The sequence below is a fragment of the Thrips palmi genome, unplaced genomic scaffold (assembly GCF_012932325.1).
Source record: "Thrips palmi isolate BJ-2018 unplaced genomic scaffold, TpBJ-2018v1 HiC_scaffold_19, whole genome shotgun sequence".
Taxonomy (NCBI): domain Eukaryota; kingdom Metazoa; phylum Arthropoda; class Insecta; order Thysanoptera; family Thripidae; genus Thrips; species Thrips palmi.
The window spans coordinates 9,340,126-9,367,680 of NW_023144628.1; the positions used below are offsets into that span (position 1 = coordinate 9,340,126).

Below are 27,555 nucleotides of genomic sequence, written 5' to 3' on the forward strand. Positions count from 1 at the left end.
AGGATTTTAATATTATTCCTTGGGCAAGGTACACCGCTCCAACGAAAAATTTAATTGGTTTTATTTTGTGAAGAGAGACAGAGGTGAAATAAAATGAAAATGAGGGGGAAAACATGGTTTATTACAAAGGAGGAATACAATAAAACAAGAGATCCCTGACCCAATACTCAGCACTACAGTTACTCGAAATAAAAAAAGTTGCACTAGTGCTTTGTTTGTAAGTAGGGCTGTGTATAATAACCAGACAATACAGTCTGGCACGATGCTGAGATGAGCCATTTGATGCAGTCTCATGCCTTGCTTTTCAGTCACACTGTCGGTTTCAGTTCTCGGTAATGTGGCAGTCAGGGAGGTATACACAACATCCTCTTACCTTTCATTTCTATAATATTTCAGTGCTTCAAAAATTTCTTAAAGTATTGAAGAGAGCTAATGAGGATCATTCTTTGAAAATTCAGCCAAAACTAATTGACAAGACAAAAAGAAGGTTTAGTCACAAGAAACGCTTTAAAAAAAAAATCTCTGAAGGGTAAGGTTCATGTTATGCACACCTATTTTTTTACGTATTAGTTGGCAGAGGTTTTTAAAATGCTTCCATCAGACCATTGAAGCAAAATATGTTTGACCAACTGAAACTTAAACATTGTATGCTTCAAAAATTCATTTAGTAAAGTTCTGGGGCAACTGCACTGAAAGAGGTGGTTTTAAATATTATGAAGCTCCACATGTTGGAGACATTTCCCACATTGCCTAATATTTGCACCATCGGTTACCTTTCTTGCTTCTTTTGTCCATAAGTATCTGGTAAACTGTCCATGATGTATAAATTTTTTAAATGATATTTAATACCTTATTTTATGACTACTACATAGTGTATGTATAAATGTTAGAATTATGATCACATGTCGTAGCAAGACTTTGCATTTAGAAAGGGCAAAATGGAAAAATTACAAATGGTATTTTTTTTTCAATGAAACAAATAATTTAAAGCTCAATTAAAATGGCTCAATGCGCGGACCTACACAAAAGAAAACCATAGCACTGTTTTAGAAAACGTATGAAGCCACCAATCCTTCTAACAACTCCAAGACAATAAAGGGAAAGCTAACAGGACAACCGTTAATTCCTTGTATACTATACATACAAATATTTACAACACTTCAATAAATAAAAATAATTGTACCAAAAGAGATAAACAAAATATCTGTAGTGCTTCATTGTGATATTTACAATACATCTCAATCTTCTCAAGTTCTTATTCTCAAAACAGTTAGGAAGATCTGTGAATTTATAGTTTGCAGATATCAGTGAACACTTTGTTTGAGAGTCAACCGGCACAGCACATTAATATTTCGCACCAGGTCAACCAGGAGCTTCTACAATATGAAGTTATATAATGAGTAAAAAACGAGTCAATGTAAAAGAACACACAACATTTCCGCAACAGGGCTCAAGTGTCATTCCCACTCATTTAAATTGTGCCGACTAATGTCATCTATGAACTGCGTATATTTAATAGATTACAAAGTTTGAGTGGAATCTGCTGAGACACTGAGACTCTCGTGAAATTTTAAACAAGAACACATGAAAACTAGTCAAAAGATTCCAGTTTTGTTTTTTTATGGGCTGCTATTATCTAAGAAAGACTCACAAGTGTCGCAATGTCTCAACAAAAAGGACTGAGTTTGCCTGCTGAAGTGTGACAACATATCCGTCCAAAATATATACCATATATATGTATGTATGAATATATATGTATGTACATATATATTTAATCTGTATGTAATATACTTTCAAAATTACAAATATAATGATTTCTACTATAAAGTATTTGAATACCTACATAACAACATTTCTTTGACGCCATTGTGGCAGGTTTGTGGGTTACACTGACTCATCTTATTGTTTTTCATCAGCAAAGGATGTGCAAGTTAGCTATCAGCCAAAATAAATTTTCAGCGAAACATTGTTTCAGTTCAATAGTGCATTTAGCCTCACACTGGAAATCAATCTCACTCAGCTCTGAAAAATAACATTCGTTTTCAAGAAAAACCAATCTGCACGTCCTTGCAATAAAAACCAATAGAGGAACTAATGCCCTCAAGAGTTGTTCAGTTCTGTCAGTGATCCACATCATGTGCGTCATTTTGCTTTCTCATTAAGGTGCATTAACATGATACCCAACAGTGTACTCAGTGAAAAGAGTGAAAAATAATTTAGTTAGCAGAAATTTCTAACAGGCGCTTTATTGTGGTATCAGCCTTGACCTAAAATATTCCGTCGGTGAAGCAATTGCGTTTAAAAGCAGTCTCAAAGTTATGTTCCTACGGTACGCAGCTTTCCAAAAAGCTTCTTTTGGTGTCAGTACACATTGTTTCCTAGTAATCCAAATTAAAACAGACAAAAAAAACATGAAAAAAAATGATTAATTTTGAGAAATTATATTGTTTTTGCATACAGTACTTTTAAACATTTGACATCAAAATTCCAAAAATTTAGTAGACAACATAATTTACTCACAATGCTTCACACACTTTTCAAACTATAGGCCTGGTTGGGCATGCTAAGTCAGCAGTGTGTGTGTAAGTGTGTGTGAATGTGTGTTCGTTTGTACATGCACAGCTCCAGTTATTTTCTACCTTTATGATGAAAACAATCAAAATATTATAAAAACAGGTTTGCCTGCTAGATATTTTAAGGCCCTTAGATTAACCTACCTAATGTAGTCAAATCATAGAAGTCAGGCTAAAGATTAGCATAACACATTCAGACATGGTATCTTTTTGCTCGAGTCTCCACTCATGCTTACATCCATCCACAAATTAGTTTGTAAAGAAAACTTTCATGATTTTTCAACTAGATTTTTATTTTTGTCCTGACCATCACTCCTATCTGTCTGTACGCTATTGTTGAAACATTTTAGGTGGGACCTTTTGATGATGTCGTAAAAACAGAATAGTACACGAATTGAAAGCAAGAGTGAAGAAAGAGAAATAAGATAGACATGCTGACAAATCACATGATACGGCTTCATCCAAACAAGCCCAAGCCTATCTCATTTGCACTCATTCAGTCAAAATGGCAAAAAGGAAGGATAAGATACTCAACCATCATCACAGACAGCTGCTGTTGAACACATTAAAGCTTTTTCAACCTCCGAGACTAACTTTTTTCTCAGAGCTCATCAAATCAATAAGACAGGTAGCAACGAGAAACTCTGCAGAGCACCATCTTAAAAGTGTTAGCACCAGGATAATCGCATTTCTAACTTCCTCAAACCCCTTTGCCATTTCAAGCAGCTCTTCAAACACCATTTCCAGTTTTACACTAAGTCAACAACAACAACAAGCGTCTTTTTACTTCATACATTTTACACCAAGTTCAAACGGCTTAACTTTCATCACAGATTTTTATTTAAATGGTATGATGTGATACACTACTTCAGATATTCACACCAATCTACCGATCATTGCGTCTGTAACTTCAAGTGTGGAAGAGAAAAAATGAGCAAACATAAAGAGGAAAATTATACAATGTGTTTTTTTTTTTTCAAAAATTCAAATTGTACTTATTTATTTAGGTACCAAACAACAACAACAAAGCACCATCTTCACATTTCATCATAAATTAAGGCCTCAGGATTATTCGATGCAGAATTACTTGCACAAACAAGAATGCAACTCATTGAACAAGCAAACAAAACAGAGGTAGTCAAAATGACCAATACAGCCTTGAAACCAAATAAATAAACCAAATAGTAATTAGGAGATGCATCAAGACTCATGACAGTATCCACCTTAGTTGTTTACATGCTGGATGTTCATGTGATTGAGAAGCCATGCATGTTCCTCACTCAGTTTTCTCTCTAAAGTACTGTTTCACTACGCCATATATATATATAAATGTGTGTGTATTTTTTCATATATATATATATATATATATATATACAGTATATATCTCTCTCTAAACTGTTATAACATTAATAATAATATTTGTTATTTATACTTAATAAGGCAATGTTATCCCTTAACCTTAGCAGTTTTCCCCAATAAATTCTTTAACAATTCTACTCAGTGCTCACTTTACACACAGTATGTAGGTACGTATTAATATTCGCACTTGTATCTTTGTACAGTAGTATGTACGTACGTACATAGAGGCATTATTACCAATACATATTTTCCTCTTATCTTACTTTGTACAGGTTGAGACAGAGCATGTGACCAAGCTACACCTGATTTAGTTTCTTAAATGCTTTCTGTAGATCAAATTGGTTCAAAATTTACAGATCCAATTTTTTCCTGCTGATAGGCAGGTAAATGTATGTTGATAATAAGACAATTGACCACCCATTAGGTTTAGAAGAATTTTTATCCCCTAACAAGTTTATTTCACCAATCAGTCGAGTTTGAAGGTGCTGTAAGTTACTGGATTTCAAGTAAATCTTCTTAGCACTTCCTTTGAAGAAATTCTACTTGAGCTCCTATACCTTACAAGTTCTGCACAGACAAATGTCGAAATAAACTATTCTGTAGAAAAAGTTGAATGAATGGTCACAAATCAGGTAAAAAAACGAAAGGAAAACGCACTACCAGGAATTAAATTAACAATAAGTTATCCCTTCATTAGAATTGGTTATGTGGTCTATGCATGTATCCAAAACTACATTGTCATAAAGTAATAGTGGGTTTTCCATGCTCCTTATCAACATGAAGGAACAGAATCCTAAATCATCCTTCCTCTAAAAATTGAGTAAAAGAATCAGTTTCTATCAAAAAAATTGAAATTGATTTACTTAGCATTTTCAGAAAGTAGAAAACAGTTGTAGGCAGTAATAGCTTCTATTTCACTTTCACCTCAATTGTATTTGCCTAATAAATCGATTTTCTTCACTTTGGTCAAAATGAGCTCTATACATCACACACAGTTTCTCCTCTCTAATATTCTTTTAATGTGTTAAACTTCATTAAAATAATCAACAACAACATCAACAACAACAATATAGCCTACTTTGTCTTCTATCCCTGATATATTACCAAGAAGTTTAGCTTTTGCACAGTGAGAAGCAAACAATTGTGAACAACTCTGCACCATGCCCAGTTCAAAGGTAGTTGCTTGAAGATGGTCAAATAGCAGCGGCAGTCCATGATGTGTTCAAGGAGCTCAGATTCAAGTCAACTGGGCATTTACATGGTTTGTTTAAACTCCTTTGTCCATGGGTTTGTTGCATCCAATTGGTTGTCCTCATCTTACGGCAGTCTTCAGAAACGCTCATCAGCGCACCTTACAAAATAAAATCAAAACAAGAAAAAAAGATTAAAAGGCAATTTAAAATTGATAAAACATGAAAGCTCAAAAGGCAGACTCAGGGAGACTATGAAGGAAGTTAAGTGTTGTATTTTCCACATATATATAATTGAAACCAGATTATTTTACAGAGAACCAATAATAATAATAATAATACTTGCAAGAGCTGTCAAGAAAAAGCAATACTAAAAATATTTGATACTGTTTCCTGGTATGCACTTAAATATAGTTCTATAAAAATAAATAAGGTATGGGATCCTCTTGTTGCAGTCTTGTTACGCTTGTTGCTGGCCAGCGCTCACCGTCAGCGTAGCAGCAGAGGGAGCTGAAGCTGATAGCTAGTGCGAGGGTCTGCATCTGTGCATCTGGGCTTCAGCTCCATACACATTAATCAATCGGTATTCAACAAAAGTGCAAAACAAGAGCAGAATTGAGTACAGTCACGGTTAACGGCCTTATATTTGCGAGATAGGTCCCATTGGCTGCCTTGAAATACATTCAAGTTTGTAAGTTTCAAAAAACTACATGAACTATTCAGATGTTGAAATGAACTATCACTTTTGCGTTCATCAATATTTTCTTCTTCTAAAATAGGTCAAAAAGGTCAAAAAGGTCAATTACTGCTCGTGCTTTGAAGAAGAGCATTTGATTGAATGTTAAAGTAGTAGTTCTGTATCAAAGCAGCCACGGCATTAAAGCTCAAAATTGAAAATTGCAGAGTTAAATAAAAACATTTCAAAGTGAAAACACAAAACTTATGCTGCAATTTGTTACTGCTCCTGCTGCCTCTGAACTTATTCTTTCCTCTTTCAATATTTATATGAGGTAATGTATTTTGCATGGCAATCTTGATGAATTTATTCTTTACATTTCACAAAAATAGTAGACAAATTTGTGGTAGAAAGCTTCAAAAGGGGAAAATTAAGTTACAGTTAAAACTAAGTGTAACTCACCGCATGTGGGTACTTTCATCAGCTCAGCTATCCACTGAAAACAGCTCTTTGTGAAGAGCTGGGAACTCCAGATGTGGTGTAGACCGTTTGAACTTAGCTAACGCATCCATATGCAACATGCTCAGATCTCTGTAAAATTCAAAGGAATTTCGTTATTATATTTTTAAGAGAACATTTTAAAAAAGAAACAAGAAACTGAGTTCATAGTGTAGCAACACACCTGAGGACTGGAATTTTAGCAAGCATGGCGTCACAAACAGTAACATCCCCTTTAATGGGTTGAGGGTGTGTGCGATCCATTTCAATTCTTAATGCTCTTTGAACGGCTTGACTGAGTCTTGTTATCTCTGCAAGGCCTTTAAGACCAGGTCGGTCTAAACAAAAAACAGAAGTTGAAGGATGATGGCTAAAAATATAAAATATAAAAAACTGTTCTTAGAAAAACACATACCTGGGGATAGTAGAACAACAGCTGAATATAGTGCCAACTCAGTTTCTGTTAGCTTCATTTCAGCTATTGACCTTGCAAAGTCAAAAACAAGATTCACAAGTCTCATTTCCGCCGTTTCGTTTGTGTAAAAGGCTTCCTGAGGCAGCATGGTTTCAGCGTATAAAACACAGTTCTGGCTTAGATCATAGTACCGGCTCATGCGAAGTATTGCTAACTCAAAGCTCCCTGGGGACAAAAAGAAAAAAAAACATGAGTGAAGTTTGTTTGAAATACTTACAAAAAAGCCTTGTGGTACCAAAAAAAATAATTAAAGAAATTAATTACATACCTGCTTTCAGTAAGACAATTTGATCATCTTGATGAAGTTTCATGAAGCCAGGAACCATTTTTGCAAATTCAATTATTTGTTGAATGACAGTTGTGAGTTTTTGAGCACATTCAAGCCACAACTCCTCATGTGCCTGTTTGGATCAAAGTAGTAAGTCAGTATAATTATTTTGTAACGATACTCCACACAGTTGTCTAAGGCAAATCCTACAACACTCACCATGTCTTTGTAATAAATGAGCTTGGAGAGATCCTGTGGTTTCCGGAACATATCATGTATATGTTCCAATGTGAAAAGGCATGTCCTTGCATGAGCGTCCGCAATTGTCTTGCTCAGGAGTTCAGAGATCTGTGCTGGGTCTGAAAAAAATAGATAAAAATAAATTAATTAAAGAGGAGAAAAGGCAATTAGACCAGCATGTTTGAGGATTTCAATGATGAGAACACTTGTTAGTTTATGACAAAATTACAAGATTTTCAAAAGGGATATAAACAAAACATTTGGAGGTAGGGAAGAGAGAAAATGGAAAGCCAAGCTCCCAATGTCAAAGCATGATGAATGTTAGCAAAAGCAGAAGCAGCTTGTCGCATGGAAATGAAGGAGCACCATGCCAAAGTATTGCAAGGCAATACATACAATACATATATATTATATATACAATACATATATATTATATATATATACATTATATATATACATATACATTATATATATATACATTAGGTTCAGATCTGTCCCCACAGAACTATTTCAAAAAAGGAAAAATTGGTCGACTAGCAAATCAAAAACCCTTTCCTTTACGTAAAATTGGATCACACCCCCGGCTGGGAGGGGAGCGCAAAGGGTCTCTCAATGAATGACACTGAACGAAACAGTAAAAAATGAAAAAAACAACGGAAAAGCAAAGTAGAGATTCAAGAAAATATGTGGCTCTTACTGGGGTGACTGGAGGCCACTTCAGCCTCCCTCATGGGTGAGCAATCCGGCCCCGTCGCGGCGGGTACGGGCGAGGGGTACGTCGTGCTATCCACGTAGCCCGTCCCCGTCACCGAGCCCAGCTCCCCAAGCTCCTCCGGGTCCGGCTTCACGGCCACCAGAGTGCTGCTGTTACTACTGGGCGCGGCGGGTGCCTGCCCCTGGCCCTGGGGGCCGGCCTGCCCCTGGCCCTGCGCGCCGGCGCTGGCACCGGCGGCCTGCACTGCCTGGGGCTGCGTCGCTCCGTGCCGGCTTCTCTGAGCGCTACCGTTGCTACTGCTCGGCTGCGTCTGGTGCTGCTGAGGCTGCCCGCCGGCCTGGCCTGGGCCCTGGCCTGGGTGCGGAAGGTGGTGTTGGTGTTGGGGGAGGTGAGGAGTGTTGGCGAGGGAGGATTGTTTGCCTGCAAGACACAGCACCCCGGCACCACAAGCAAGAGATTAGAGATTATTAGGCAAGGGTTAGTGTGTTCGTCTGCATCCATCCCGTCCGTCGCCACATCCTCCAGCATCCTGGACAGGAAGGAAGCGAGGATAGGACCCACAACGCAAGGGAAGGAGTACATCAAGTCATGTCGGTGCAGTACCCAATCAAAGTACTATGTACAGATTATTCATCATATTATACAAGATGCTGCAGCACCAGAAAACAATGCAGGATGTTGAACGCTCTTTTGACACCAGTCGATGAGAAGGCAAAATTTCCTACAAAGCACCAGTGTTGAAAAGGTTGCCAACCTCAGCCTGTTTAGTACTGGACGACTTCTCGAGAGCAAGGCCCTGATATTGCCTAGTTGGCAGGCTGAGGTGGGCAACCCTTTCAACAACAGTATGCATCGTGGAGGTTTTCGCCAACTTCTCGCCGGGTGCACGCAACCCATCGCACAGCCGCGTGCGCGTCCTCCCCGCACAGAGCGCTCCGACCGCCACCAAAGCAAAATCACGGCAGCTCGACTCCGAACAGTGTCCTCGTCGCTCCGTCTCCCTCGCACTCGTGGGGCGTCGCCAGGCGTCGCCCAGGGGGCCTGCGGGTGCGAGAGAGACAGGGCGGCGAACTTACTGTTCGGGATTGAGCTGCTGTGCAGTGCAGCGCGGCCTGGCAGTGAACCGCTTGCACCGTTCAAAACAAACTGCAGGCTGATTCCGAGAGTCGCTTTCGTCGCTTAGTCTCCTCGCCGTCGCACCTCTTGGGGACGTTCCACGAGTGCGAGAGAGACGGAGCGACGGAAGCACTGTGCGGAACCAGCCTGACGTGGCGCGGTGCCGCGCGCTTGGACTTCCCCGTGCGGACGCCGGGCGAGGTAGGCAACCCGTTCGACCGCCGCCGCCCCGTGCGCGTCCGAAGGGCTGCCTACCTGCCGGCGGACGCGCCGCGGTGCCGTCAGCGCGTGCCCTCGGCACTCCCGCGGCGTGGCTCAGTCGGCAAGAAGACCGGCGCCGGCGCCCAAAATTCTAAACGCGTTTTGATCCCCACAGTCACTAAATGTGACTCGAACAAACGTGTGACCCCACCAATGGCTTCCTCGTTCGGAGAGCAATCCATTGGTGGGGTTCGAGTCCCACTTAGCGACTCTGGAGCTCGAACGCGTCAAGAGTTTTTGCCGCCTCCGCCGGTCTTCTGGCCCATTGTGCGTGGGTTTCACATACAACGGGGTGACGGTTCAACGACAATGCATAGTTTCTATTGACCGCCACGTGCCGTGGTGGCTAGGGTGTCTGGAGCCTTACCGGTGGTCACTGCGGACGGCATGAGCGGCGACTCGGTGGCGGCCGCGTCCACGCTGGGGGTTCCCGGCGTGGGCCTGGGGTCGTAGGCCGTCGTCGAGTCCACGTAGTCCACGTAGTCCGCGCTGATGTCGTACTGCATGGCGGCGTGCGTCGCCACCTGGCCGTACCCGGAGTAGCCGTGGCTGGCGGGGCCGTAGCCGCCCACCTCGCTCGTGTAGCCATAGCTGCGGGAAAGGAAATGCAGTTGTAGGACATGCACAGTGGGCCAGACGGGTGCAGGGGGCGACGGCAGGGCAGGCCGCAGGCGACTCACCTGCCGTACTGCAGTTGGTCGGAGGAAGAGGGCGTCTGCTGGTCGAAGACGGACGAGTCCGGCGCTGTCTCTGACTGCGCGCGCTGCTGCGCCCGGTGGTAGCGCACCTCGTCCTCCACCTTCTCCCGCTGCTTCTTGGACATGCGCCCGAACTTGACGGCTGCAACAGACAGACAGGCATCGTTCAAGACACTTCATCATCATCACCACCTTCATCGTCCACATCGTCATCATCGCCCATATCATCATCATCATCATCATCATCATCATCATCATCATCATCATCATCATCATCATTATCATCATCATCATCATCATCATCATCATCATCATCATCATCATTATCATCATATCATCATATCATCATCATCATCATCATCATCATCATCATCAACATCATCGTCCACATCGTCATCGTCATCATCATCATTAGTGCTGTTAGGCCTCAGCCGGTCTCAGCACACCTTTGGCATTCAAGAAAACTTAAAAAACGGTTCCTGCGGGTTCCTGGTTTTCCCAGGTACCTCCTGTAAATCCTCTGATGTCTGTACCGAAGGGCACCTGGGTTAACCAGGAACCGCGCTTTTGCCGCGTAGGCAACTACAACGAACGAAGGACTCCGACTGCAAATCCCGAATGCAGGCAGAGCCTGACGGCCGACGCGATTCGCATATGTAACGCACAGGCACGAGACTCGACAGTGCGTGTTCCAGTTCTGAAAGCAAGCAGTCATTCGGAATCCTCCAGGCGCCTCCAGGGGTGAAAAGGATACGTCACGAAAGCTCCGCGTTCTCAGACGTAGCAGCGGAGAAAAGGAAAATGGCCGTGTAGGCGCGCGCTGCGCGCAAACCCTTCAACATCGGCGTGCGTTGGGCTGCCTAGATTCTCGGCGCGGGGAGGTGGAGTGGGGGTGGAGGCTATGCAAGCGACTCCGGACGCTTCCCCCCGAGACACATGGAAGGATTGACTGCTCCTGCCGGCCTGCCTAGGCCTGCCCTACGGGCCCTGAGCCTATGCCCTCCTTCGGAGACCGATAGTCGATATTGATTGGCCTGCCGTCTGATTCCGAGCACTGCTTTCGTCGCTCTGTCTCTCTCGCACTCATGGGGCGGTCTGTAGGGGTGCGAGAGAGACAGAGCGACAAAGCAGTGCCGCCGCCACCGGTCTCCTGGCCCACTGTGCGCTGCGCCGCCGGAACGGAAAGGAACGGAACGCGCTGAGAAAAAGCGCAGCGCCGAATTTATGGACGCACGGCCGCCGCATTGTCTGCGACACCAGCAACACGCTCGTGCACGTCCACGTCGACGTCACGCGGTGGTGGGAAAAGGCGCCAGAGGCCGACGCCGACGGCCAGCCTGGTGTCTCTCTCGCACCTGCACGGGACGCCCCGTGCGAGAGAGACACGGCTGCTTCATGGGGCGTTCCCTGTAGGTGCGAGAGAGATCCACTCCCACACTCTTAGGGCGTTCCGGGGCGAGGGAGACCCACACTCTTAGGCGTTCCGTGCAGGTGCGAGAGAGAGAGGCTCGAATCGCTCTACAGCGGCAACACGAGGAGGCGGAGGCTGCAGCTGCAGTGCAGGCTGCCGGTGCGCCGCGCCACGCCGCTCCGCTCCGGACGCACAGTGGACCAGAAGACCGGTGAAGGCGGCCAAAAGTCCCGGAGGCGTTTTGAGCTCCAGGGTCGCTGAACAGGACTCGAGCCGAACGAGTGACCCCACCAATGGATTGCTCTCCGAACGAGGAATCCATTGGTTGGGTCACACGTTGGGTTCCCGTCCTGTACAGAGACTCTGGATCTGAGCTCAAAACGCGTCTCGAGTTTCGGCCGCCCGCGCCGGTCTTCTGGCCCACTGTGGGACGCCCCGGCGGCCCCGGCCCGTACCTGCGCAGCATTTCGGCTTCGGCCGTCCTTTTCCGGGCGTGTACTCGAGTGTGCCGAGAGACCGCTTAGACGGGTGGTGGGGGGAGGGGTGGGGGGGGGGAGGGGTGGGGGGAGGGTGGGGGGGGGGTGGGGGGATGGGTGGGGAGGGCAACGGCTGACCAGAGCACCGCTACGTGCCTGCCGTAGCCTGCCGGGCCCACAGGCCTAACGGTGTCCACCGCCCCCCTCCCATCCTTTCTCCTCCCGGCCCCCTCCCCGGCCCCCTCCCCGGCCCCCTCCCCGGCCCCCTCCCCGGCCCCCTCCCCGGCCCCTCCCGCCCCCTCCCCGGCCATTTCACCGCTCTCCTCGCTGTGCCTTTGTCCGGCCGCTGCGCGCTGCGCGCTGCGCCACGCCGTGTTGCGTTGCGTCTCGTCGCCTCCTCTTCGTGCACCTCGCCGCACCTTGCCGCTCCGCCTCCTCCTTCCTCCCGCGGCTGTCTCTCTCGCACTCACGGCCCGGAACCACCGGAACGCAAGGGTGCGAGAGAGACCGAGCGCCGATCGGCCGCGTGCGCACACTGCAATGCCTGGCGATGCCCATCGCGCCGAGAGGGTCCGCGAGCTGCTCGCCGGATTGTCAAAACGGACAGTTACTCGTCATCGCCACGCCACGGCGCCACGGCGCGCCAGTCAAGGGCGCGCGCGCGGCCCATGTAATTGCGTAACTGAACTTTAGCCATCGCCATTACCAATTACGCCCGCCGGTAATTGGCAGTGTGGCTCCGCCGGCCAACGCGGCCACGCCGCACGGCCTCCAGGGCCTCTGGGACCTTCAGGACGACGCCGCGCCATGCCGGTTTATGATATGCCGAGGCCGCACGGCGCACGGGTCGCGAGGGAGGGACTCACCCCGCCATTCACGCCACCGCAGCGCTCAATTTTTCATACCACTAGACTTGCCGGCAGCGTACTGTAGCTGCTCCCCGAAATCGGTGCACAGTGGGCCAGAAGACCGGTGGAGGTGGCCGAAATTCTAGACGCGTTTTGAGCTCCAGCGTCGCGTAATGCGACTCGAACCGAGCGTGTGACCCCACCAATGGATTCCTCGTTCGGAGAGCAATCCATAGGTGGGGTCACACGTTCGTTTCGAGTCGCACTTAGCGACTCTGGAGCGCAAACGCGTCGAGAGTTTTGGCCGCCTTCACCGGTCTTCTGGCCCACTGTGCGGAGCCGCGCGATGCGTTATCGCGCCGCCAAATTGCACAACAGGCCGCTTTCTTCCGCCGTCTGCCGCCCGGCCGGCCGGCGAGCCAGGGGCGGGGACGCGGAGGCGGGGGAGGAGGTGGGGGTGGGGGAAGGAGAGAAAGGTGGAAGGAGAAATGGGGGAGGGGGCGCGGCGTGCGGCAGGCTCAACTTCCCGAAATAACGGGTCTGGCTGGACCAGCTCACGGCGGCTGGCTGGATCCCGGCCCACGACGCCCCCCCCCCTCTCTCTCTTCCTCACATCACCTTGCGTGGGAATCCAGCCGTGGAGGGCGGCGCGGGGCGGGGCGGGGTGGAGCTTCGTCTGAACCTGGAGGAACACCCTGGAACGCCTCATCGCTTTCGAGCTGTCCGCGCGCGGCGCCCCCCGGCCACCCCACGGCACCCCGCCCTCGCTTTCATCTAGGTGCGAGAGGGGAGGGGAGGGGGCAAAAAGGACGGGTTTGAGGGAGACAGAGTGACGGCAGCGCTGCTCTCTGCTGGAGGATGGCTGCCAATATCGAGGGACAGATAATTGGCGCTAATTTCTCTCTCCGCTTCCCCGTCCCTCACCTCGTCCCGCGGGAAATTGGAAAAGCCACGGGAAATTGGAGCGGCAACGAAAAAGGCGAGGCACGCGCACTGCTGCGGCGGACTCGGAGCGCGTCGGGGCAGCGCAGCAGACTGAGCACTTCTCTCTCTCTCTCTCTCTCTCTCTCTCTCTCTCTCTCTCTCTCTCTCTCTCTCTCTCTCTCTCTCTCTCTCTCTCTCTCTCTCGCACCCTTAGGGGACGCCCCATGAGTGCGAGAGAGGCGGACGGACGAGAGCAGTGTGCTGTCAGTCTGCTGTAAGTACAAAAATGAACGCGCCGGGCGACGGGGCCCCGACGGGGCGCGCAGTAAAAAAGCAGCGCGACATTGGCGAGTCGACGGAAAGGGGGGGGGGGGCAATCAATAGAAGAAGGGTGCAGCTTGTTCCGGGTGCGCTGCGCTAGGGCGTGCCGCGTGCCCCCGTGCCCGTGCCATGCCAGGGCAGGACAACAGCGGCATGCGTTGCTCTGGATCTTTCGCACCCAAAGTCCATGTCTTGTTAGCACCCCCTTCCCCGCACAGTGGGCCAGAAGACCGGTGGAGACGGCCGAAACCCTTAGACGCGTTTCGAGCTCCAGGGTCGCTAATCAAGACCCGAACCAAACGTGTGACCCTACGTAGGGTCAGCGTTCCGTTCGAGTCCCATTCAGCGACTCTGAAGCTCAATGCGCGTCTAGCATTTTGGGCGCCTCCGCCGGTCTTCTGGCCCACTGTGCTTCCACGCCCCGCGAAGACCACATTCACGTGATTCGCTCCCCCAGCCATTCGCATCACACCCAACAATCACTGTTTATTGACACGTAAGGTGTGCCGGTCCACTCCTGGTCCCCGATCCACTCCAGCCACCACTCTGTCTCTACCGCGCCCCGACGGGACGCCCCATGAGTGCGAGAGAGGCAGAGCGACGGAACGGCACTGTTTCGGAATCGCTCGGCAGGGGTGCATCGTGCCTTGCGGTTCCCTCCAGTGCGTTGCCCCCCGGAGAGGTCGTCGTCGACAAGGCGTGTCCAATGCGATCGCTCTGTCACAACTTCATCAGCATGTGCCCCCCCCCCTCCCTCACCCGGACAATGCACCCCCTCCCCCGCCACCATAAAGGGACGCCGCTATATTTGCTGCCTTCCTGGTTTCTTGTTTTTGTTGTTGCTGGCTTTCGGGACGCCGCTGGCCTTCCTGGTTTCTTGTTGTTGTTGCTGGCTTTCTTTCCCTTCCCGCGGAGACGTGTTGTAAAACACGGAGGGGATGGCAGCGAAGGCACACAAAGCGAAGCAAAGCGACGTGTCGTTGTCGAACTGAATGCCAAAGTTCGCCGGGGAAAGGCGGCAAAGGTTTGCAGACATTTTTATAGGGAGAAGGGCGGCGGAGCGAGAATGGCATTCGCAGATATCGCAGCCGTCTTATTGTCACAATGACTTATACTTTCCAGGATGCTTTTTTTCCCTTGGCTTTTTTCCCATCTCGGCGGGAAGATTTCTGATTTACAGAGGTTTTGGGCGCCCGAGTATGGACACAGGATTTCACGAGTGCCACCTCGACAGTAAGGGCGTAGCCGTGACTCTGTACAGTCAGACGCGATTTTTGAAATTTTGTCTCGTAAACGTAAGTTAAATTTAAAATTTCAATTTCAATTTAACTTATCTTATGCATAACTTTTTTTTCATCTTGAACCGTTTACGAAATAAAGACACCCAAAAACTCAGTAAGTGTTAGATTAGGGGACGTCCCTATTTTAGGTCACTTTTTGACCCCCTCCCTCCCTGCGTGCCCTGGATAACCTAACTTTCCCATGCATTTAGTATATAGGGCCTTATGGGGTGGCTTCACGTCACAGAGAACTAAAAAGAAAAACGTAAAAACTCACCATCTCTGCTCATGCCAAGTCGCAGGCACTTTTGGAGTCGGCAGTACTGGCACCGGTTCCGGTTGACCCTGTCCACGGTGCACGCCTTGGCGCGCGGGCACTGGTAGTTGACCACGGAGGATTGCGAGCGGCGGAAGAAGCCCTTGCAGCCCTCACAGGTGATGACGCCATAGTGCACGCCCGACGACTTGTCGCCGCACACCTTGCACGGGATGATCTCTATTTGCGCTGCAACACACAGAAACGACAAGCACGTCAGCACAACTCTCTCTCTCTCTCTCTCTCTCTCTCTCTCTCTCTCTCTCTCTCTCTCTCTCTCTCTCTCTCTCTCTGTCTCCCTCTCTTTCTTTCTGCCTCCACTGAGAATGCAAGAGTCATGATCACATCCTAAAATTTGGGGCAAGGTATTTTTTACCGCCCAGATTCGGGTGACGATCATTTTAACATCCAAATTTGAGTGGATGGGTTCCCTCACCCAAAATTTGGGTGAGAACATGATCATCACCTGTCTCTCCCCACCCCCTATCTCTGTAGTGAACGACAACAACGGCAACCACAAAAACAAAACAACAACAACAAAACAACATTGAGTTCAGCACCGCCGTGCGATACAGTAATACGTTGGAATACCAGAAAGTGTATGTATGTGCACCAAGGGGGCTGCCACTTCTTGCACTCATTGCGTAAACTCATTCTCGCCAAGCCTTCTACACTCAATCCCAATCACTTAGAGTTTAGCTGAAAAACGCCTGTATGCAGGCAATTTGTCCTGACACAGACACATGCCTGTAAGTAGGCAGAAAAAAGCATGGCTGAATCCAATGGAGACACACATGAGTGCACTCACTAAGTTGTACAAAATTTTAGTCAGTGGCAGACCCCTCTGACGCGAAAAACAAACTTTATCTTGGAGGGATTTGAACCTTGGACGCGTGCACCGCGGGACTGAACACCTATGCTGATACCTTCCTCCCCTTTGCGCGAGTCCCAGCGGCCCCAGCCCATGGTCCGGCGGAGGCCGCGTTGTGGACGCCGCGGCGGTTTGGCGTCGTCCGAGTCGAGGCTCGTCGTGTTTTCGTGTTTGTGCTGCAGTATCGCTCTCCTCGACGCTCGGTCGTTTTCGTCGCTCCGCGCCTCTCTCTCTCGCACCCTTACGGGACGCCCCATGAGTGCGAGAGGGACAGAGCGACGAAAGCGACTCTAAGTCTGCTGCCTCGGCCAGCCCTGCGCGCTTAGCACTCGGAGAGCGGCGGCGGGCGCGCATCGCTTCGACCCGTTATGTGTCTGTGTGCGTTACGGGCCCTCCGGAGCCCTTCCCTGCGCTGCTCGTGTGTGTGTGTGTGTGTGTGTGTGTGTGTCTGTCTGTCTGTGTGTGTGTCGTGCGCGCGCGCGCAGCCGCCCCGCTGTGCCCTACCACGAGGGCCCTTCGAGCCCCACGGTCCGTCCGAGTCTGCTAAGCAGGCTCAGCACTCGACACGGCTCAAAGACATTCCACACACACACACACACACACACACACACACACACACACATACACACACACACACACACTAATGAACGCCAAACGCGACACGCGCGAGTAGGCTCGTGCGCGTCCGGCTTCGATGCGCGCCCTGCCTGATGCCTATCTGTCCAGACGGGCTGGACATTCAGGCTGGGGCGCCGGCCTTAGTTCGGCCCGAGGGCCTGACTCCAGAAAACTCCAGGAAACTCCATGAAACTCCAGGAAACCCCAGGAAACTCCAGGAATAACCCCAGGGAACTCCGGGAAATTCCAGGAAACTCCAAGCCACAAAACTTCAAAAAAACTCCAGGAACCCCAAGAGTTTTTCTTTAAAAGATGCTTTTGATCCATTTTAGAAATTCACTCCACTAGACACTAAAAACTCCTGAACTGTTTCTGAAGACAACTGTGTTGTTTCCGTGACACTTTTGGAAAGTAAAAAAGGGCAAGTGCCACCCACCCGCGTTTTCAAAAGTGAACTCGGAATCCGGTTGTGTGTGTGTTTTGTGTGTGTGCTGCATGTGTGCGTACTGTTGCTGTGAGTGTGTGTTTGTGCGTTGTTTGTAGTGTGTGTGTGTGTTGAGAGAGGGGAGGGGGGGTAACGTAACTAGAGAGGGTAGAATCGGAATCCCATTCATTGTGGAGTGATTTCCCCTTCCCCTCCGCTCCCCCGCTCTGCTGACTGATTCTATGTTTCCGCAGTCGTTCTCATCGCTGTCACTCTCTCACTCATGGGGCGTCGGTGCCCGTGAAGACAGAGCAATGAAGACGACTCCCGGAATCAGTCTGCAGCGCACACGACCACCATCCCGGAAGTGGAATACAAGGAAATGCGTAGGCATCATCACCTCAGGATTGACAGGCTTGCGGACCAAATGTCCGGCGTGGCGCCGTGTTCGAAACTTGCCTTCGGATATGGGTGGTACACGGTTAAAGGGAGGGAGGGCAGGAGAGGGAAGGGGAGGGGAAAAAAGGGGGGGGATCAAGCAAGCGCGTGACGGTGTGACGTCGCCTAACAATATTCAGCACGCGTGCCTGGTGTCGCACCAAAAGCACGCGGGCATCAAGTCGTGCCACGCGACAGCACACGCGTGCGTGGGCGGACAAGGGGAAGGGGGAGGGGAGAGGTGAAAGGGGGGGGGGTCTAGGTCAAGTTCTGTAGAGGGACGCGCCGCCCGGGTTCCTGTCGGACGCCTCACGGTCTAGTTGGACGGGCAGGTCATGGCCGTGACGTCATGGTGTCCGAAGGACCTCAGCGCACAGTGGGCCAGAGGACCGCGGTGGACTTGGCCTAAGCCCTAGACATGTTGATGACATGGGCAATGACGTCATGACGTACGGAAATCTCTGCGCGAAGGCTCCTTTGGCATAAGTCTTTAGTACTTTCTTTTCTAACTGGTTCTCTGGCGTGGCTGACAACGCCCGCCGGTGCAGCGTCACGCTGCGCGGTGCAAGTGGTGCAACCGGGCAGGGAGGGTCACAGCGTGTCACGCCGCCACGCCGAAAAGCACCCACCTTTCAGACTGGCCACACTGGTGATCTCGCACTCGGCCGAGTACACCATGTCGACGATGGTCTGCACGTACGCGTCGTACAGCTGGCGGCGCGCGGGGGGCGCCGGGGGCACCGGGGGCTCCGGTCGGGGCGCGGACTCGTCGTCCAGTGGCACAGTCATAAGGGAAAGGGCGCGGGGACGTGCTTGACGTCCACCCCGTGGCGTCCGTGGTCGGCGCCTGTAGGACCCTGGACCCCTCCTGGAGCCGCGGGCCGTCGGCCGTGGCGGTTCGGTGGCGCTAGGCCCGCCCGGCTAGGCCCGCCGCATCGCGGGGACAGCAAGGGGCACCCCGTCACGGCGGCCAAGGCCCCCTCTGCCCTGTCCCGCCGCCCCCCGCGGGCTGCGCGTAATCCAGGTGCCGCGGGCCGGGCGGGGCGGGGCGGGGCGGGGAGAGCGCGGGGTCAGGACGCGCTGGCCATGCTGCACTGATCACTGCACGACGTTCACTGATCACTGCACTGTGGCACTGCACTCGCGGAGCACGGCGCACGCGGCGTGCGGCACGGCCTGCGTTCGGCACGCCGGGGACGACGCGGGGCGATGCGAGACACACTGGTTGCCGGCCCGCCGATCACTGAGGAAGAGCGAGCCTTTGCTCTGCGCTCTGCGCCCAAAGCAACGGGCCAACGGGCCGGGCCATGCCGCCGGGCCCATGCCCGAACCGGCCGCCCCGCGCCGCCCCGCGCCGCCCCGGCCGGCGTACGGGCCCGCCTGGCTCACTAACCCGAGACGACGACCCCCACCCCCTCCCCCACACCCCTCCCCCTCCCCGCAGCAGCCCCCTCCCGAGCAGGTATTACCCACCTTCACGCCGCCACCGCCCTCCCCGGCTTTTAGTTTTACTTGCTCCTTTTTTCTTGAATTCCTTTTCATTTTTTTATTGGAGTCCTTCCTCTCTCATCCCTCACGGCTGTTGCCTCCATTGGATAACGGTCCGGCCGTTTTCGGGTTCGGAGGTTGGGAGGTGCCCAGCGGGCTGGTGCCGCGCTGCTTCTGTCTCTCTCGCACTGCCGGGGCGTGCCGACGGTGCCGACGGCGTGCGAGAGAGACGGAGCGACGGCACGCCGTTCGGAACCGTTCTGCTGGCCGCCCTGGGCACAGTCGGCCTTGTTTTATTTCTCAATGCCGCCGCCTCCTCCTTTCTCCTCCTTTCTCCGTCTCTCTCTCTCCCTCTCTCTCTCCGTGCCGTCGTTCCGTTTCGTTCCTTCTCCTTCCCGTTAGGTCCGTGTGGAGTCCGTGCGTCCCGTCGCGAAGAAAGGGGGGAAGCGGAGGGGACGATTGGAATCAAGATTTGAGCGTTCGGCAGCCGGCTGAGACGAGAGAATGAGAGAGAGAGAGAGAGAGAGAGAGAGAGAGAGAGAGAGAGAGAGAGAGAGAGAGAGAGAGAGAGAGAGAGAGAGAGAGAGAGAGAGAGAGAGAGAGAGAGAGAGAGAACAATGCGTCCGGGCACTGCGCTGCCCTGTGGCCCTGCACTGCAACCTGCCGGTCTTTGTTCAAAGGGTCGAAAGGGCAGCAGACTCATTCCGAGAGTCGTTTTCGTCGCTCTGTCTCTCTCGCACCTACATGGGGCGCCCATAGAGTGCGAGAGAGACAGAGCGACGAATACCGACTCTCGGAATCAGTCTGCAGCGGCGCGGCGCCCTATTCAAGGTCCCTAACAACGTCCTGATGGACCTCGGGGCCCTTCGAGGGGCCCTCCGAGGGGCTCTCCGGACACGCATTGTGGCGTCCCGGCAAATCCCATTCCGATTACGGTGTAGCGGCGCACAGTGGCGCGCTGACCGGCTGGCGCGCATCCCAGATAAGACGAACCCATTTCACGTCGCCACACTGGATAATCTCGGAGTTACGACGCCTCCGAAAAAAAAGGGGGAGCCTGGACAATGTAATAATGCGCGGAGCAAGGGCCGGCCGAGCAGATTCGACACCTGTTGAGTCGGGCAGTGGCTCCTCTCTTGGGGCGTGCTGCGTCGGTGCGAGAGAGACAGGCGTCGTCTCAGGACCCAAAAGGCGCCAAACGGTGAGGCCATGTTACTCTGGAACAAGGACCGCTTGCGCCTGCACTCTCGACTCGTCGATCTGTCTCTCTCGCACCTGTACGAGACGCTCCCATGAGAGCGACAGAGACAGAGCGAAGAAAACGACTATCAGTGTGCTGCAGCACCTGGTCCAGAACGCGCACCGTCAGACCGCCTGGCCGTAAGGGCTCCGTCCTCCGTTACTCCCCGCGGGGGTCCCGCCATAGCAAAGGGCACCGAAGGGCACCGCGGGGCCAAAGGGTGGGGCCCCGTCAACCGGGCCAAAGTTACGGCCATAAGGAGCAAGGACCGGCAGGGAAGGACTTGGCGGCGAGGATGACGTGGCCCTTTCTTGGTTCGGGGAGTTTGGTTTAAGCAGCGGTTCCCAACCTTTTTCGGTTCGCGACCCCCAATTTGTGGCCAAAAATTTCCGCGACCCCCAGGAAAAATTTTGCGACCCCACGCGACCCCTCCTTTATGCTTTTGATACAAAGTGCGATAATCCGCCTTTGTTTGGGAGCAGTATTGACTCAAAATTGATCAAAACGGTCACAAATGTCTTTGAAAACTCGGGTTTTGGGCCACTGCGTCTGATCCGAGGCGGTATTTCGTCCTCCCTCAGCGGGCAATTGGTCTTTGGACGTTCCTTAAGCATGCCTTTGTTACGGAGTGCGATTATCTGCCTTAGTTTTGGAGCAGTATTGCCGCAAAGTTGATCAAAACGGTCAAAAATGCCTGTGAAAAATCGTGTTTTGGGCCGACTGTTTTGGGACAAAGGCAGTACACATGACATGCCGCGGCCATGCATGCCAACCGAGCCACTGGGAAACCGTGCCGCTGCTTTTCTTCCATCTCGGCGCCAATCCGCGCGGATCCCGTTCGTTCCGAAGCAGGCGAACCGCCGCCGCCGCCCCCGCCCCCCGCCCCCGCCCCCGCCCGCCCCGCCCCCGCCCCGCCCCGCCCCCGCCCCGCCCCGCCCCCGCCCCCGCCCCCGCCCCCGCCCCCGCCCCCGCCCCCGCAACGCGGCGCGGCTCGGCACGGCACGGCCAGCCTCCCGGAAGCGCTTTCTTGAAAGCGTTTGTAGCTGATTTGTTTCAATCGCCACTCGAGCCTCCGATGGATCCCCGATCGCTCTCAGGGAGGCGGGGAGGCGCGGAGGCCAGGTGGTGCGGGGCGGTGATGCCTGGTGATGCCGGCCCGGCCTGTCGCTCCGTCTCTCTCGCACCTGCACGGCGCGCCCCAGGAGTGCGAGAGAGACGGAGCAGTCTGCCGCACCACCACCTGCTCCTCTCCGAGTACCGCATCGTGCTGCAATTCGACTCCTTCCTCATCCAGTGCAGCGGTGCAGGGCCCTTGCAGGCCCTTGCAGGCCCTCCTTGCAGGGGTGCAGGGCGGCGGAGCGGCGGCGGGGGGTGCCATATGGGGAGCCCTTATGTACCTACACGGACCCTTCCCGCGCCGTCCTTTTCCCAGGCCCTGTGGGTGTATGCAGGTGTGTGTGTGTGTGTGTGTGAGAGAGAGAGAGAGAGAGAGAGAGAGAGAGAGAGAGAGAGTGTGTGTGCGTGTGTGTCGAGAGGACATAGCGGTACTCTACTCCCTCTTTACAAAACCCCGCCGCCCTCGCATCCCCCCTTTTTCCTTTTATATCCCTTTTCCCGCCACCCATATTGGCTTGCGTCTGTCCCCCTTCCGCCGAAATGCGAGTGCAATCACTTCTCGCAAGATGCGCTTAGTACTTGTACTACAGTAACTCTGCAGGACAGTGCACTGTGGGACAGTACACTGTAGGAAAGTGCACTGTAGGAAAGGACAGTACTACACTGCAGGCAAGTGCACTGTAAGGAAAGCGCGCTGTAAGTCCAGAGCGGGAGGGGCTGCACTGCGCTGGACCTCGCCGGCGAGTCTGCGGTGCAGGGCGGTGCAGGGCGCTCATCTCATAACGGGTCCTGACGTAACAGCGCCGTTTCCGGGCTGGACAGGACTCCGACAGGACTCGATGCGAGTGAGCGTCGTGAGCCTTGCCTTCTCCATGGGGGAACATAGACACGCATCGCCTGCCAGGCATAGTTCCTCTGTGTGGAACAAAGAGACAAACTGTCTCGACTCTACACGCTGATTTGCGTGCAGTGCGCGTCACACGTGACTTTGCTTTCGTCAAGGTGCCCGCCACACAGTTTCACAGTTCTTGTCACAAATGGTGCTTGTCACGCAGTGCTGCTCGTCACATGGCTGCTCGTCACGTGGAGCTCATCCCCCACGGCGTTGACTCGATACTCTTGCAATTTTCCGATTGGCCGCCTCGCGTGCCTTGGGGGACTTGGAGGCGGAGGATGGAGGCCGCAGCAGCACAGCCTCGGCTCGCTCCTTCCATTACAGTGTGCCACACATCAACCCATCAAAATGGAAAATGATGCCGAAAATGACGCGACGCCATCCGAGTGTGCAGTAATCCGCATCAACACGTGTCATCCTGCAGCCTCATTCCGAGAGTCTCGCTCTGTCTCTCTCGCACTCACGGGGCGTCCCATGGGTGCGAGAGAGACGGAGTCATGAAGACGAGTCTCGGAATCTGGCTGCTACTGCTGCTGGAGTCGCGCTTACATCGACCAGCGTCAACGAAACAGCGAAAGCATGCGAAAACTCGGAACGCGTTTTCGTTTCCAGAGTTGTCGGTGGTGTTTCCAGTGCAGTCCCCCCGTCTGGTCGTCCACAGTGCCTCAGCGCTGCATCCCCCCTCCTTTCTCCTCTCCACTCCTGCCCCCCCTCCCCCCCTCTCACTCTCCTAGTCTATCCTGCCGCCGCTCTCCTTCCTACGTTACGTCACCGCGGCAGTGCAGAAACAGTGCAAAAGTTTACCGATCACCATCGCCGCCCGCCCCGCCCCGCCCCGCCCCGCCTCGCCCCGCCCCGCCCCGCCGTGAAACGAGGGCAGACTCGTCGCGGCGTTCCCGTCCGGCTGCGGTGTTCGAATCTTCCGCGGCTCACAGTCTTCCAATTTGCCGACGTTGAACACGGTCCCTTCTCTCTCTTAGTGCAAGCCCCCCCTGCGCTATCCCTACACTATCACTCCGTCTCTCTCTCTCTCTCTCTCTCTCTCTCTCTCTCTCTCTCTCTCTCTCTCTCTCTCTCTCTCTCGCAGCCGCACGGGTTGCTGACCTGCCATATAAGACACCCCCCCCTCCCCCATCCCTCGGGAGGTCCTTTGCGCTGCCGCCCTCGAGAGCACCGCCCTCGCCTCGCTGCATCGCTGCCTACCTGCTGCCCTGCAGACTGATTCCGAGAGTCGTTTTCGTCGCTCTGTCTCTCTCGCACTCACGGGGCGTCCCGCACATAGACGCGGGAGAGACAGAGCGACGAAAACGACTCTCGGAATCAGTCTGCTGATACAGAGGTGGAGATCAACCATCACCGACCGTACAAACACAGAAAAAGGAAAACTTCGAGGGCGTCTTTTGAATTTGATCAGCAGCAGCATGCAGCACGAAGGGGCAAAACGCAGATCCGAAAGGGGGGGGGAGTGCCAGCAATGCGACGGCGCCTCGCGCAGGGTGCGTCCGTGCGTCGCACAGTGGGCCAGAAGACTGGTTTAAGGTTTAAGGTTGGACGTTCAACAAACGGCTCTGTCAAGCATGAGCCTCTCACTGTTACTTAGTGAGGTTGATGTGGAGGCGCCCAAAATACCGACCGCGTTTTGAGCTCGAACCGAAGCGCCGACTGCGCTACAGCATCGGTCTGCGTGGCTGATTCCAAAGTCTCTCTCTCTCTCTCTCTCTCTCTCTCTCTCTCTCTCTCTCTCTCTCTCTCTCTCTCTCTCTCGCACTCATGGGGGCGTCCCGTCGGGCGCACATGTGCGAGAGAGACAGAGATCAAGGCACGGCATCGGCCTGTAGGTTCGCGCATTGTCACGGGCCGAGGAAGTTAGCCAATCAACACGGCGTGCGTCGCCACTGCTTCTTGCTTCGCTCGTCGACGCGAGCGAGAGTGTACAGTGTGGGTCCTTTGTCCGCCACCTCGCCGTGTTGTTGCACTTTGGCCATTATTGCCGCTGCCAATGCATTGCCGATCCAGCCAGCCAGGACAGCGACTCTCCCTGTCTCTCTCGCACTCGTGGGGCGCGCCGAAGGGTGCCGCAGGGAACCGCTGGAGTGCGAGAGAGACAGAGCGGCGAAAGAGACGTCATCGTCGCGTCACTCCGGTCGCCAACCCCGGTCCGGTCCGGTCCGATCCGCGGCGCGGCGATCAAAGCCTCAAAGAAGACAAGGGAGGCTGCCTCCGCTTCCTCAAGGCACTGCCAGGGCACTGCAGACTGATTCCGTGGGTCGTTTTCGTCGCTCTGTCTCTCTCACGCACGCACAGGGGATGCCCCATGAGTGCGAGAGAGACCGACCGACGAAAACGGACTCTCGGAATCAGTCTGCTGCAAAGCAGGCACGCTGCTGGCGAGCTCTCCAAGAACGGAGTGCTGCTGCTGCCACCCTGGACAAAGTATATCTAGATACTTTGTCCAGGGCTGCCACGGCCGCTGCTGCACTGCAGACTGATTCCAGAAGTCGTCTGTCTCTCTGGCACCAATACTGGACGCCTTCGAGTGCGAGACAGACAAAGCGACGACGAAAACGACTCTCAGTCTGCTGCAGGCACGCCCTGGCCCCTGGCCGTGGCCGTCAACGTCCTCCTGCTGTCTGCCGGCCTTGCGCAGTGGGCCAGAAGACCGGTGGAGGTGGTCAAAATCCCGGACGCGTTTTGAGCTCCAGAGTCGCTAAATGGGACTCGAAGCGAACGTGTGACCCTACCAAAGCATTGCTCTCCGAACGAGGAATCCGTTGATGGGGTCACACGTTCGGTTCGAGCCCAATTTAGCGACTCTGGAGCTCAAAACGAGTCTAGAGTTTTGGCCGCCTGCGCCGGTCTTCTGGCCCACTGTGCGAGCGAGCGGCCACTACACTGGGTACGTACTGCAGGTACAAAAGCACACTGGCATAATTGGCAACGCCGAATTCCGCGCACTGCACTGCAAGCACACTGGCAGCACTGGCAGGAGCCCCCACCTACCCCCACCCCATCCGTCAAAATAGCTGTCACCCTGATGGGCGAGTCTGTTGACCCCCGGCGAGCGTTCGCCGGCCAGCACACTGATTCCGAGAGTCGTTATTTCGGCGCTCTGTCTCTCTCGCACTCATGGGGGTGTCCCCTTGCAGGTGCGAGAGAGACAGAGCGACGAAAACGACTCTCGGCATCAGCGTGCTGGGGACCCAGGGGAGAGTGGGAGGGGGAAGGAGAGGGAGGGGGAGGAAGAGGGGGGGGGGGCTGAGAGGAAAGCGGAGGGGGCGGAGACTGGGCGGGGGCGGTAGGGGGCGGGGGATGTATAGAGTTCGAATGAAGGAATTGCGGGCTCACTTTTCCAGTGGCCGCGACGAGGGGGAAAGCACTCGCGTAATAGTCGGGTCACTCTGTCCGTAATAGCACGCGTAATAGTGTGCGTAATAGTAGCGTAATAGCTGAAATTCTCAAAATTTGATCTATTTTAGGGGGTTTTTGGTCAGTTTTCAGCTAAATCGCTATATTTTGAGGCGTAATAGAGCGTTATAGGCGTAATAGTCGGGTCGTAGGTTTTAGAAGTGATTTCCCCGAGTTCGGGGCTTCTGAACTGTCCTTGGTCCACGGGTACACTGTAGGAATCTACGACGGGCAGAGCTTGGAGGAAAAAGCCTTGAAGTGTAGTAAGTGCCCGTTGTACATTACAAGGCGCTGGGCCTTCAAGTGTAGTTCTACGCTTGAAAGAAGCATAACTGCACTTTGATTGCATGTACCCGTGTCCACAGTGTGTCCATCCTCCGCAGTGCGCAAGGGTTCAAGCGACCACTGAGGCCAATCTTGCGGCGCGTTTACCAAAGCCGCCTCCTGCCGCATCCATGACAACGGGCGCTGCTTCTGATGGCCGGTCACATTTCACTCACCATAAAAAAGCCACGAAAAAAAACTCGTTTACCGTTTGTTCAAACGATCGGGTCCGATGGGTGAGAGAGAGAGAGAGAGAGAGAGAGAGAGAGAGAGAGAGAGAGAGAAGAGGAGAGAGAGAGAGAGAGAGAGAGAGAAGAGAGAGAGAGAGAGAGAGAGAGGAGAGAGAGAGAGAGAGAGAGAGAGAGAGAGAGAGAGAGAGAGAGAGAGAGAGAGAGACGTACAATGCCCCCTGCAGCGTGGCATCAGTGCGTTGAAATGAGTCGATTACGATCGGCCGTGGCGACAAAGGACCCAAGGGACACACCTGCGTGGCACTCCCACGGCGAGGTCGCTCTCGGGGTCGCTGTCGGGGACACCCCGGGGGGACACCCTCGCGGGGGCGGGCGGCTAGGCGTCTTCGGGTTCGGCCCGTTCGGGGCGGACGGGATGTTTGCTCAATACGGACGAGGGGCGGGGCGGCGTAGAGAGCCCAGCCGCTGCTGCTGCTGCTTCCTGGCAGAAAAACGGGACATCCGACGCAGCCACCGACACACAGTGGGCCAGAAGACCGGCGGAGGCGGCCTAAACTCTACACGCGTTTTGAGCTCCAGAGTCGCTAAACAGGGCGCGAACCGAATGAGTCCCGTTCAGTGACTCTAGAGCTCAAAACGCGTCCGGGATTTTGACCGCCTCCGCCGGGCTTTTGGCCCTCTGTGCGCTTTCCAAGCGCCAGTTGTGTCTGACCATAGACAAGGTGTCCGACTAAATCCCTGGATCCCCGGTCGATTCGTCACCTGCATCTGAAATCGCAGTGTGGGTGCGGCCGGCGGTCCCAGAGAGGGGGACCTCTGCGGGCGATGGCCGCCCGTCGGTAGGCAACCCAACCAGCGCGTGTGCAGGGAGTGTCGCCGAGGTTTCCAGGTTGTCACAAC

At 52.9% G+C, this 27,555-nt stretch overlaps 1 protein-coding gene across 3 annotated transcripts in view; it reads right to left on the reverse strand.

The window, feature by feature from the left end:
- Window positions 1-100: 100 nt before the first annotated feature.
- Window positions 101-27,555, reverse strand: part of LOC117645744 (probable nuclear hormone receptor HR3) — a 110,498-nt gene continuing 83,043 nt past the window's right edge. For 2 of the 3 annotated variants that reach the window (XM_034386124.1, XM_034386125.1), the window contains exons 2-10: window positions 15,607-15,834; window positions 10,052-10,211; window positions 9,739-9,962; window positions 7,259-7,398; window positions 7,040-7,172; window positions 6,712-6,936; window positions 6,481-6,634; window positions 6,261-6,389; window positions 101-5,283 (exon numbers count right to left, since the gene is read on the reverse strand). In XM_034386124.1, coding sequence (XP_034242015.1) covers window positions 6,284-6,389; window positions 6,481-6,634; window positions 6,712-6,936; window positions 7,040-7,172; window positions 7,259-7,398; window positions 9,739-9,962; window positions 10,052-10,211; window positions 15,607-15,834 — 1,370 coding nt within the window. In that variant the 3' untranslated portion in view covers window positions 101-5,283; window positions 6,261-6,283. Of the gene's footprint in view, window positions 5,284-6,260; window positions 6,390-6,480; window positions 6,635-6,711; window positions 6,937-7,039; window positions 7,173-7,258; window positions 7,399-9,738; window positions 9,963-10,051; window positions 10,212-15,606; window positions 15,835-18,625; window positions 18,801-27,555 lie in introns of those variants that run through there. The other variant, XM_034386123.1, reaches the window with a different exon arrangement.